This window comes from Oncorhynchus nerka, linkage group LG22, assembly GCF_034236695.1.
Source record: "Oncorhynchus nerka isolate Pitt River linkage group LG22, Oner_Uvic_2.0, whole genome shotgun sequence".
Taxonomy (NCBI): domain Eukaryota; kingdom Metazoa; phylum Chordata; class Actinopteri; order Salmoniformes; family Salmonidae; genus Oncorhynchus; species Oncorhynchus nerka.
The window spans coordinates 56,350,262-56,362,566 of record NC_088417.1 but is presented as its reverse complement, the minus strand read 5'-3'; the positions used below and the strand labels follow the sequence as shown (position 1 = coordinate 56,362,566).

The window sequence follows — 12,305 nt, the reverse complement described above, 5'->3', positions numbered from 1 at the left end:
ACTCTATATCGTCTCACTCTCAGATGTTTTTTTGTGAAACTCTATATCGTCTCACTCTCAGATGTTTTTTTGTGAAACTCTATATCGTCTCACTCTCAGATGTTTTTTTGTGAAACTCTATATCGTCTCACTCTCAGATGTTTTTTTGTGAAACGCTATATCGTCTCACTCTCAGATGTTTTTTGTGAAACTCTATATCGTCTCACTCTCAGATGTTTTTTTGTGAAACTCTATATCGTCTCACTCTCAGATGTTTTTTTGTGAAACTCTATATCGTCTCACTCTCAGATGTTTTTTGTGAAACTCTATATCGTCTCACTCTCAGATGTTTTTTTGTGAAACGCTATATCGTCTCACTCTCAGATGTTTTTTTGTGAAACTCTATATCGTCTCACTCTCAGATGTTTTTTGTGAAACTCTATATCGTCTCACTCTCAGATGTTTTTTTGTGAAACTCTATATCGTCTCACTCTCAGATGTTTTTTTGTGAAACTCTATATCGTCTCACTCTCAGATGTTTTTTTGTGAAACTCTATATCGTCTCACTCTCAGATGTTTTTTTGTGAAACTCTATATCGTCTCACTCTCAGATGTTTTTTTGTGAAACTCTATATCGTCTCACTCTCAGATGTTTTTTTTGAAACTCTATATCGTCTCACTCTCAGATATTTTTTGTGAAACTCTATATCGTCTCACTCTCAGATGTTTTTTTGTGAAACTCTATATCGTCTCACTCTCAGATGTTTTTTTGTGAAACTCTATATCGTCTCACTCTCAGATGTTTTTTTGTGAAACTCTATATCGTCTCACTCTCAGATGTTTTTTTGTGAAACTCTATATCGTCTCACTCTCAGATATTTTTTTTATTTGATCATTTTTTTAATCGACAAGTCAGTTAAGAACAAATTCTTATTTTAAATGAAGGCCTAGGAACAGTGGGTTAACAGCCGTGTTCAGGGGCAGAATGACAGATTTGTTACCTTGTCAGCTCGGAGATTTGATCTTGCAACCTTTCGGTTACTAGTCCAACGCTCTAACCACGAGGCTACCTGCCACCCCAAATAAGGAGTACTCCTAGACTTTACACAGTCAAATGTAACAAAAAACTACAAATTATAGATATGTGACATCAATATTTAATCAAATGTTTTTTAAAAAAAAATCAAATGTATCAATACAGTAATATGAGATCTGTATGTAAAACATTTAAATTTGACATTTAAGACATTTAGCAGATGCTCTTATCCAAAGCAACTTACAGTATTCATCTTAAGATAGCTAGGTGAGACAACCACATACATTCAAATATAAAGTATTCCATTAGCAGCTAAACAATGGATATATAGCATTTTTTTCAACAAAAAAAACACACATTTTAATAAACATCTCAAATCTTTGAATACAACATCTTAGAACACTAATATTTTACTCACTCGTGAAGGTACCCGTAAGAAATTATTTCTGGTGAAAAAACACAAATGTGAAAAATTGGTGGATTTAGTGTTTTGAAAATAAACTCTTCACTTGCTGCAGTCTCTCGTGACAGACTTTGTTCCATTCTATGGTACTGTAGCTGACCAGCAAGCACGCGAGATTTGGGTCTGGGTGCCAAGATGACTTACTGTTGCTATGCTGATTGTCATTGAAGGCTAAAACTACAGAGCTTTGGGCAGGGATTGGGCACCCAGAGATGATGGTCTACACTGACTTAGAGTGAGTATTACATCATTCTCATCCCCTAACTCTCCCATCCCAGGCTGATCTCTAGAAATACACTTGTATTTTGTACGTTTGAAAAGGTCCTGAGAACGTCTATATATGCCTTCTGCTGTGCTCACCAATAAAAGAGCAACTATTGCCCAGCACTGGCATGAGCTCATGATGCTCAGAGGCAAAGGGCACTGCTCAGACTAAAATGTGCTGTTCTTTCCACTGCGTCACAGCAGTTCACAATGCTCTAGCAAGCCTTTCCCAAACCGTAGCCCTAACCTTGACCAATCGTAATTCATATCTAAACTTAACACTTTGAGTTGTTTCTGTTTTAGCCCTGTAACCTCACGGACTTAACCTTGTGACCACACTTAATTAATGCGTCAAAAATAGACATTAATCCATAATGCACAGGATTTGAAACTATGAGATCTTGTTACCCATCCTCCTGGCTGGGCTTTTCTGACTCCTCAGTGAAAAATGAAGTCATTAGTTTTGCAGGACCAACCGGTGCTGGGGTAGGGAGGGAAGATGTGTCTGTGTCGTGTGTGTGTTGGTATGTGTGTGCTCTTAGGCATCACACGCCTGCATCACTAACCTATCCGTCTCAATCACAACCCCAGTCTGAGCCTAGCCAGAACAGGACAGCATTCAGATGTGGAAATGTATACATCCACTTGTATTGCGAATGGAACTTTGGCAAGTCACATTGATACTTAAAAACATGTTCTGGAACTTTGGCGACTACAATATATATTTTTAAGTCTCCCGCTTTGGGCTGGATTTGTTGATGTGTAGTTCATACATGCATAATCTATGAGCAGAATTAGTCTTACCTCAATTTACCACAAAATCCCTAGTTTGAAAGCGACTGTTTTTTTGGAAGCTGTGCTGCACCATTTTCTATACATTTCCACTTACGTGGGCCAGCCCCCTAGCAATTCGAGTTCTAGCCAAATAACTTAAATTTTTCGGGGACCACTTTTGGCTTGTGAGCGCTACTTTCACTGTCTAAAAAGGCAAAAAAAGTATACAAATGTCCAGGATTTTTTACTTTAATACAGTATGTGAATCTAGCTTTTTGACTACAGCATAGTGTCATGACGTTGGCCTGGGGGTAGGTTTCTTTCCCCCTTCTTCCTCTCTCCACTCTACTGATGTTACATTTGCAAACCCCTTGGTTAACGTAGAGATTCTGGGAACATCAGAAGGTGGAGGGAAATGAACTATATTCTGGTAATCCGATCAATTGAACATATGCGGTGGTACTTAATGAATATGATATCATTTCGGTTGTCATCTGAGACATTCTCATCAATGATAAGATGACATAAACTCTACAGTGGAAAGTCTACATATCAGAGTTATCGGATTCACATGGAATTGTTGTTCAATTTAAATGTTTGAATATGAAATTATTCGTGATGGGATGAAATGTGATTTTAGCTTCTAAAATGTGAGATTTGGGTTTTCATAAGGTAGGGCTCTGCTCAATCAGTGGCCCTCCCCTGTGAAGGGACATGGGCTATAAAACTTTTCAAACACGCCCTCCTCTTCCTTCCTATATAAAGCCTTGACGACAATATAGCCTCCTGTTCCGAGGATGTGAGGATGACGGTCTGATGTCAGAATGGTTCAGATAATAACTACAGAACGAAGCCAACATCAGTGTGAGCTTTGGTTGCGAATGGTATGAACTTTGAACTCCTATTCACTACAGAAGTGATACCTCCTAGCTGTTGAGTTAGCAACAGCAGCTGCAAACGCAGGTTAGGAAGGAACAGACAGAGTATCCCGTCTCCCACACAACGACATTACTACAACTTATTCAATTTACCACCAGAGACATTCTTCAAAGGACAAAGGACTCGGTTGGGCAACACGGCCTTCCATCTACCACCAACCTACCAAAGCTCAGAGTAAATATTTATTGCATTTTCCTTTTCCAAATAGGCGGTAGCACAGCTTCGCCCTTTGTTCCTCAGTCTTCCCGCTCTTTCACTCAAACCCAGCCCTTTTCTTTTGTGTAACAAGCTGTCATATCTATTCTGCCCGCTAGGGACTTTTTCCTTTATGACGTAATTTGTAATCAAGTTATGATTTAATTATGTGTATGTGTAATTCTGTGTGATTAGTTAGGTATTTAGTAAATAAATAATTAAACCCAATTTTGTATTGCTGATTCAACTTGTTAGCCAGGGTTCGTGCAGATAACCAAGAATTTAGAAGGTCGACGACATCCGATCCTCATTTGCTAAGTCAAACGACACCGCTGGTTCTGCTCACACTGCCCTACCCTGTGCTCTGACCTCTTTCTCCCCTCTCTCTCCAGATGAAATCTCGCGTCTTGTGACGGCCGGCCGCCCAACAACCTGCCCGCTTGACCCTATTCCCTCCTCTCTTCTCCAGACCATTTCCGGAGACCTTCTCCCTTACCTCACCTCGCTCATCAACTCATCCCTGACCGCTGGCTACGTCCCTTCTGTCTTCAAGAGAGCGAGAGTTGCACCGCTTCTGAAAAAACCTACACTCGATCCCTCCGATGTCAACAAATACAGACCAGTATCCCTTCTTTCTTTTCTCTCCAAAACTCTTGAACGTGCCGTCCTTGGCCAGCTCTCCCGCTATCTCTCTCAGAATGACCTTCTTGATCCAAATCAGTCAGGTTTCAAGACTAGTCATTCAACTGAGACTGCTCTTCTCTGTATCACGGAGGCCCTCCGCACTGCTAAAGCTAACTCTCTCTCCTCTGCTCTCATCCTTCTAGACCTATCGGCTGCCTTCGATACTGTGAACCATCAGATCCTCCTCTCCACCCTCTCCGAGTTGGGCATCTCCGGCGCGGCCCACGCTTGGATTGCGTCCTACCTGACAGGTCGCTCCTACCAGGTGGCGTGGCGAGAATCTGTCTCCTCACCACGCGCTCTCACCACTGGCGTCCCCAGGGCTCTGTTCTAGGCCCTCTCCTATTCTCGCTATACACCAAGTCACTTGGCTCTGTCATAACCTCACATGGTCTCTCCTATCATTGCTATGCAGACGACACACAATTAATCTTCTCCTTTCCCCCTTCTGATGACCAGGTGGCGAATCGCATCTCTGCATGTCTGGCAGACATATCAGTGTGGATGACGGATCACCACCTCAAGCTGAACCTCGGCAAGACGGAGCTGCTCTTCCTCCCGGGGAAGGACTGCCCGTTCCATGATCTCGCCATCACGGTTGACAACTCCATTGTGTCCTCCTCCCAGAGCGCTAAGAACCTTGGCGTGATCCTGGACAACACCCTTTCGTTCTCAACTAACATCAAGGCGGTGGCCCGTTCTTGTAGGTTCATGCTCTACAACATCCGCAGAGTACGACCCTGCCTCACACAGGAAGCAGTGCAGGTCCTAATCCAGGCACTTGTCATCTCCCGTCTGGATTACTGCAACTCGCTGTTGGCTGGGCTCCCTGCCTGTGCCATTAAACCCCTACAACTCATCCAGAACGCCGCAGCCCGTCTGGTGTTCAACCTTCCCAAGTTCTCTCTCACGTCACCCCGCTCCTCCGCTCTCTCCACTGGCTTCCAGTTGAAGCTCGCATCCGCTACAAGACCATGGTGCTTGCCTACGGAGCTGTGAGGGGAACGGCACCTCAGTACCTCCAGGCTCTGATCAGGCCCTACACCCAAACAAGGGCACTGCGTTCATCCACCTCTGGCCTGCTCGCCTCCCTACCACTGAGGAAGTACAGTTCCCGCGCAGCCCAGTCAAAACTGTTCGCTGCTCTGGCCCCCCAATGGTGGAACAAACTCCCTCACGACGCCAGGACAGCGGAGTCAATCACCACCTTCCGGAGACACCTGAAACCCCACCTCTTTCAGGAATACCTAGGATAGGATAAAGTAATCCTTCTCACCCCCTTAAAAGATTTAGATGCACTTTTGTAAAGTGGCTGTTCCACTGGATGTCTTATGGTGAACGCACCAATTTGTAAGTCGCTCTGGATAAGAGCGTCTGCTAAATGACTTAAATGTAAATGTAAATGTACAACTTTCAGATGAGACTGAATTTAAGATGACGATTAATATTGACTGCTATTGATGTAAAATATTACTAGGTCTTTAAGAGTTTATTCGGAAGATAACAGCTCTATAAATATTATCTTGTGGTGCCCTGACTCTCTAGTTAATTACATTTACATGATTAGCTCAATCAGGTAATATTAATTACGGAGAAATAATTTTATAGAATAGCATGTAATATCACTTAATCCGGCATAGCCAAAGACACGACAATAGCGATCCATTTTTGTTTATATTCAGTCTTTGTTGTGTGTTATACACATGTCCAAACGTACACATTGTCCGGGTGTTATAGTGTGTGTGAGTGATTTTCAATATTCTCTCACTCACTGCAGGCTAAGCCAGAGCCTGTATCCACAAAGCGTCTCAGAGCAGGAGTGCTGATCTAGGATATGTCCATGCAATCTTATTCATTATGATCTAGAAGTCAAACTTGATCCTAGAGACTTTTTGTGGATACGGGCCCAGGTCTCTACACAGTATGTCCTGAAGGGAGTCATATTTCCCCAGCTTTGTCCTTTCCTTTCCTTTCCTCTCCTCTCCTCTCTTCTCTTCTCTTCTCTTCTCTTCTCCTCTCCTCTCCTCTCTTCTCTTTCTTCTCTTCTCTTCTCTTCTCTTCTCCGCTCCTCTCCTCTCCAACTCATCTATTAGGCTATACTTTGTTTATGTGACCTTGATCTACAGTGTGTGTACAATCGGTGTCACGAGACTTGTTTGTCCTACAGTATAGATCTGTCAGCTACTCTAGTGTTGACGCATGCATGGACCAGAGGCTGCTGCTGCGGCTGCTGTCGGCGGCCGGTTCGGTTGGTAGTGATGCATGTCGACATGTGCCTACGATCCAAAATAACCCTGACTGTGTGTGTGTGTCTGTGTGTGAGAGAGTGTGTGTGGTGTTTCTCAGTTAAGGGAAAAATACTTCATCCTGTCCAGAGACATAACCATCAAAACTACCACAGCAGCAGCTCACTTTTCCGTGATGAGGAATACAGTACAGTATTATTTGCATGGTTGGCTTAACAGAATGTGTTATGAGGGCTCAAGAAGCCAAAAGTCTGAAACAGCTAATGAGGGGCTTGTTAGGAACGTCCAGGATCAGCCTATTGTTTGCCATGTGAGGAGACAGGGTAGTTTAGAAAAATGTGAACCTCTCGCACCTCAGGAGCCTGCCATCCCAGATTCTGTTACGCTTATAACAGGCCGCGACCTCCGACCTCCCCCTAATCATCCCCCACCTCTTATCTTAACATACCTACATTAGCCATTGTAACAGAGTTGGAAATGCATCCTTATACAGTTGGAAATGCAAATAAATGCATTTGTGTGAAATGTAAACTTAAAGTATATGCCAGGTAAACAATTGAACTGGTCCCACTAAACCCCCTGTCTCTCTCTCTCTTGCCCTCCCTCCCTCCCTCCCTCCCTCCCTCCCTCCCTCCCTCCCCTCCCTCCCTCCCTCCCTCCCTCCCTCCCTCTCTATCTATCTATCTATCTATCTATCTATCTATCTATCTATCTATCTATCTATCTATCTATCTATCTATCTATCTATCTATCTATCTATCTATCTATCTAATCTTTCTTTCTCCATCTCTCTCACTATCTCTCTACATCTCGCTCCTCTGTCTCTCCTCCTCTGTCTGTTTCTACAGAGCGTTGTGGCCATGTACGATGGGGCGAGGGTGCCTTCCCCCCAGGACAGTGTCAACGGTGTGCCCCCTGCTGCCGTGAACCTGGCAGGAACAGATGCGGGGTCAGGCGGGTCAGCGTCAGTGCCCACCCCGGCCGTGCAGCCCAAGCCAGAAGAAGAGGAGGGGCCTGAGGTGGAAGAGGAGGAGCCCAGACCAGAGCCTGTCCTGGTGAAGAAGGCCCATAGGGAGATCCTAGACCACGAAAGGAAGAGGAGGGTGGAGCTGAAGTGCATGGAGCTGCAGGAGATGATGGAGGAACAAGGGTGAGTTAAGTTTAGTTAAGTTACAATACACACTGGGTTTACATTTGGAGGGATACACCCTTGTTTGGATGGTCTCTCATGTAGACACACGCTAGAATAGTTTGGTGGATACACAGCATAGGTTATGCCTTGGTTATTGAAGATTTTTTACATGGACAGGAATACACATTGGAATCTTAAAAAGCCATTTTTACATGCTCACTTCAGGTTACATGATGAATTAGACTCCTGATAACAATGAGACATCAAGATGCTCTAGCATGGAGAGAGAGAAACCAGATTTACCAAACAGACAGAGCCTTCAGGTTCTACCCTTTAATAATGATCTATCGCGCAGCATTTGATTCACATTACCATTCTAATCGAACATCTGCACTTAAAGAAAATGACAACACAGCACTTCTTGCCTCCAGTCAGTAATGGCTGCCAGTCAGCCTGAGCCAGAGAGCTCTGAGAGTCATTGGAAGACACTCTCATTAGCATGTTATCACTCCTCCAGAGCTAAATGAGAGAGAGCCTTAGCGATACACTAACAGCTAGGAGGCTGGCACTACACTATCTACACTACTACCATGGTGGATTTGTGTGGTGACTGGCATCTGCTCTAATCCTCCTAAGGCTCTGGCTGGCTGGCAGGCTGGGTGTGCGTGCGTGTGCGTGCGTGTGTGCGTGTGTGTGCGTGCGTGCGTGTGTGTGTGCGTGTAAACAGGCCTTCAAGGCAGATACTTCAGGCTAGCAGACCAGCCTCATGGAGGGTACACTAAACAGGTGTTCCAGGGACAGGCATACTTCTCCAGTCTAGCTGTGACCGTCCTTAATAAGGTGTAGTGTGACCTTGTGTCTGGCTGTGAGGCGTGAACAGAGTTATCCTCTGAGACGACTGCACTATACACAGCCCTGGTGGAACTCACAGAGGCTTCACACTTCACATTGTCGTGTTCCAGTTAGCATCAGTGGTGTATGTTTGAATTGCAGGATAGGATAAGCATGTTCGCTAGTACTGCCAAACAGCATTGGATCATCATGCCTACAGGAAACAGTGTAACTGTACGCTGAGTGTACAAAACATTAGGAACACCTTCCAAGTACTTAGTTCCACCCCCCCCTTTTGCCCTCAGAACAGCCTCAATTCATCGGGGCATGGACATTCCACAGGGATGCTGGCCCATTTTGACTCCAATGCTTCCCACAGTTGCTTCAAGTTGGCTGGATGTCATTTGGGTGGTGAACCATTCTTGATACACATGGGAAACTGTTGAGCATGAAAAACCCAGCAGCTTTGCAGTTCTTGACACAAATCAGTGCGACTGGCACCTACTACCAAACCCTGTTCAAAGGCACTTCAATCTTTTGTCTTTCCCGTTCACCCTCTGGATGGCACACACACACAATCCATGTCTCAATTGTCTCAAGGCTTAGAAATCCTTCTTTAACCTGCCTCCTCCCCTTCATTTACACTGATTGAAGTGGATTTAACAAGGGACATCAATAAGGGATCATATCTTTCACCTGGATTCACCTGATCAGTCTCTTTCATGGAAAGAGCAGGTGTTCTTAATGTTTTGTACACTCATTGTATATTCTCTGGCAGCTGTTTTCCAGTGTGTAGAAGGGTCATTCAAACTGTCCTTTAGGGGAGTCACAGTGAATAGATTGGGTAACATGAGATGCCTAACTGTCACAGGGTATTGAAGGGTTTTGAAGTGCAACCCCCCTCCTCCAGAGCAATGAACTAATCCATGGCTCCTGCCTGGGGGTCTAGGATAAGTAGGGTCGGTTGCGTCTTAGCAACATTATCATATGTGCCTCTGCCTGGAACCCTATTTGCTCTCCTTTTAGCCCCATCCATACCCAACAGTAAGCAGCCAATCTTCCTCCCTCCCAGCCCTCCCTCTCAAGTAAGGAGCCATGCTGGAACCTGGCCTCAGCCTCATTAGGACTGATAGTTAATGGCGGCTGGAAGGCCATGCCTGGCTGCGCCAGATTGATGTGGCTGATAGGGAGCTGGCTGCCTGGATGTCAGCAGCAGAGGATAGGAGAGCGCCACCACTGCCATCTGTCAGACAGGGAAGGGCCCACTCTCTCCGGGCTCCAGGCGGTCCTCTCCAGGCTCTGGACTAATTGCCTCTGGTTTGGTAAATGGGCCATATGTCCAATGGTGAGCCCCAGTGACAGCTATTATAAAGTAGAATCCCCTGTGTTTGTTAAGTACGATAGAGCCACGTGTTTTTATCCCAGCCCTCCATATTCCTCCACATTCAAACAAGGCCACTTTAAATGAAAAAAGAGTGGGAGGGATTGGGGAGGAGGGGATAAATGGATGTAGAGAGGGATGAAGTAGAGGGAGATAGAGAGGGAGAGGAGCGCAGGGCTCAGGCATTAGAAGCAATTAAAATGGTGTCAGGAGTCTGTTTTCATCTGCTAGTGGATTAAAGCCAGCGGGTCACCCTCTAACCTCCTAAACACACACACACACACACACACACACACACACACACACACACACACACACACACACACTGGCACCCTCCAAGGCCATGGTCAGGGATTAGAATAAAGTGACAGGTTGTATACCAACCCCCCTCATCAGTGCAACTTCCCTACCATCCCCCTCTCTCCCTCCCTCCCCATCCAGGATGTATTAAATCAGTGGATTAATAGTTTGTCATGTTATAGCCTCACAGCATCACCCTGGGAGCCAATTAGAACAGCCAGTCAATTAAAGGAGCCTGCTCATTAAGCTATCTGAAGCCTGCCAGCCTCCCCATTTACTGGTACTAAAGGCTTCCGCATGTTTCGGTCCGGCTGATGCCTAGTCGAACGAGTGTGCTCGCGTAGCTTTGATCTTAGCTTGAAAAGACCTTCACGGGAAAAACAAGAAAAAAGTGGCAATAGTAGAGTTTCACACAGTACATAGCCAGTATACACTTCCACAAAATAGTCAGAGATCTTAGTTGCGCAATTCTACATCTAACTAGGATGTTTCGAGCAGTATTTCTCAAGGTAAATTTTTGCAGTAAAACACTTCATTGAAGAATCCCTACTGTTGACCAATCACCAACGAAGAGGCGTAGACTTGCCTCAAGATATTTTTTGTGTGCATGAACACACACAAAAAAACCTTGCAGAAGGCCAAAACAAATAAAAACATTCCAAAATGTCATCATAATATACAGTACCAGTCAAAAGTTTGGACTCAAATCAATTATTCGCATGCGCCGAATACAGTGAAATTCTTACTTACAAGCCCTTAACCAACAGTGCAGTTAAACTTTGGTTGAGCTGTGCGATTAGCATGAGGTTGTACGTAACAAGAACATTTCCCAGAACATAGACATATCTGATATTGGCAGAAAGCTTACATTCTTGTTAATCAAACTGCACTGTCCAATTTACAGTAGCTATTACAGTGAAAAAATACCATGCTATTGTTTGAGGAGAGTGCACAGTTTTGAACATGAAAAGTTACTAATTAACAAATTAGGCACATTTGGACAGTCTTGATACATTTTTAACATATATGCAATGCTTCATTGGATCAGTCTAAGACTTTGCACATACACTTCTGCCATCTAGTGGCCAAAATCTAAATTGCACCTGGCCTGGAATAATACTGTCACGTTCTGACCTTAATTTCCTTTGTTTTGTATTTATTTAGTATGGTCAGGGCGTGAGTTGGGTGGGTTGTCTATGTTTGTTTTTCTAGGTTTTGGGAATTTCTATGTTTCGGCCTAGTATGGTTCTCAATCAGAGGCAGGTGTCATTAGTTGTCTCTGATTGAGAATCATACTTAGGTAGCCTGGGTTTCACTGTGTGTTTGTGGGTGATTGTTTCCGTGTCTGTGTTTGTTCGCCACACGGTACTGTTTCGGTTTTGTTCACGTTTATTGTTTTGTATTCATTGAGTGTTCAGTTCATGTTTTTAAATAAACAACCATGGACACTTACCACGCCGCATCTTGGTCCGATCCTTGCTACACCTCCTCTTCAGACGAAGAGGAGGAAAACCCTTACAAATACATTATGGCCTTTCTCTTGCATTTCAAAGATGATAGTACAAAAAAAGGTTATTTGGGTATGACATTTTAGGTGAAATATGAACAATTGAAGGGACCGATCCTTAAGAGTTACCCCCCCTCCAAAAACAAATAACCAATCTAAAATACAAAGAATTGGCAAAAATATAAAATACTTACCCTGTTAATTTATTTTCACTATTTTCTACATTGTAGAATAGCACTGAAGACATCAAAACTATGAAATAACACAAATGGAATCATGTAGTAACCAAAAAATTGTTAAACAAATCTAAATATATTTTATATTTGAGATTCTTCAAAGTAGCCACCCTTTGCCTTGAACAGTTGATGTTGAAATTGGTCTGTTACTTGAACTCTGTGAAACATTTATTTGGGCTGCAATCTGAGGTGCAGTTAACTCTAATGAACTTTTCCTCTGCAACAGAGGTAACTCTGGGTCTTCCTTTCCTGTGGCAGTCCTCATGAGAGCCAGGTTCATCATCGCGGTTGATGGTTTTTGCAACTTCACTTAAAAAAACATTCAAAGTTCTTGAAAT

General features: G+C 43.9%; 1 protein-coding gene across 2 annotated transcripts in view; it reads left to right on the top strand.

Moving 5' to 3' along the window:
* The window catches only part of LOC115105395 (serine/arginine repetitive matrix protein 3), a 173,279-nt gene that overhangs the window by 107,387 nt on the left and 53,587 nt on the right, over window positions 1-12,305 (top strand). For both annotated transcript variants that reach the window (XM_029627388.2, XM_065007271.1), the window contains exon 2: window positions 7,429-7,730. In XM_029627388.2, the coding sequence (XP_029483248.1) occupies window positions 7,441-7,730 (290 nt within the window). In that variant the 5' untranslated portion in view covers window positions 7,429-7,440. The remainder of the gene's footprint in view (window positions 1-7,428; window positions 7,731-12,305) is intronic.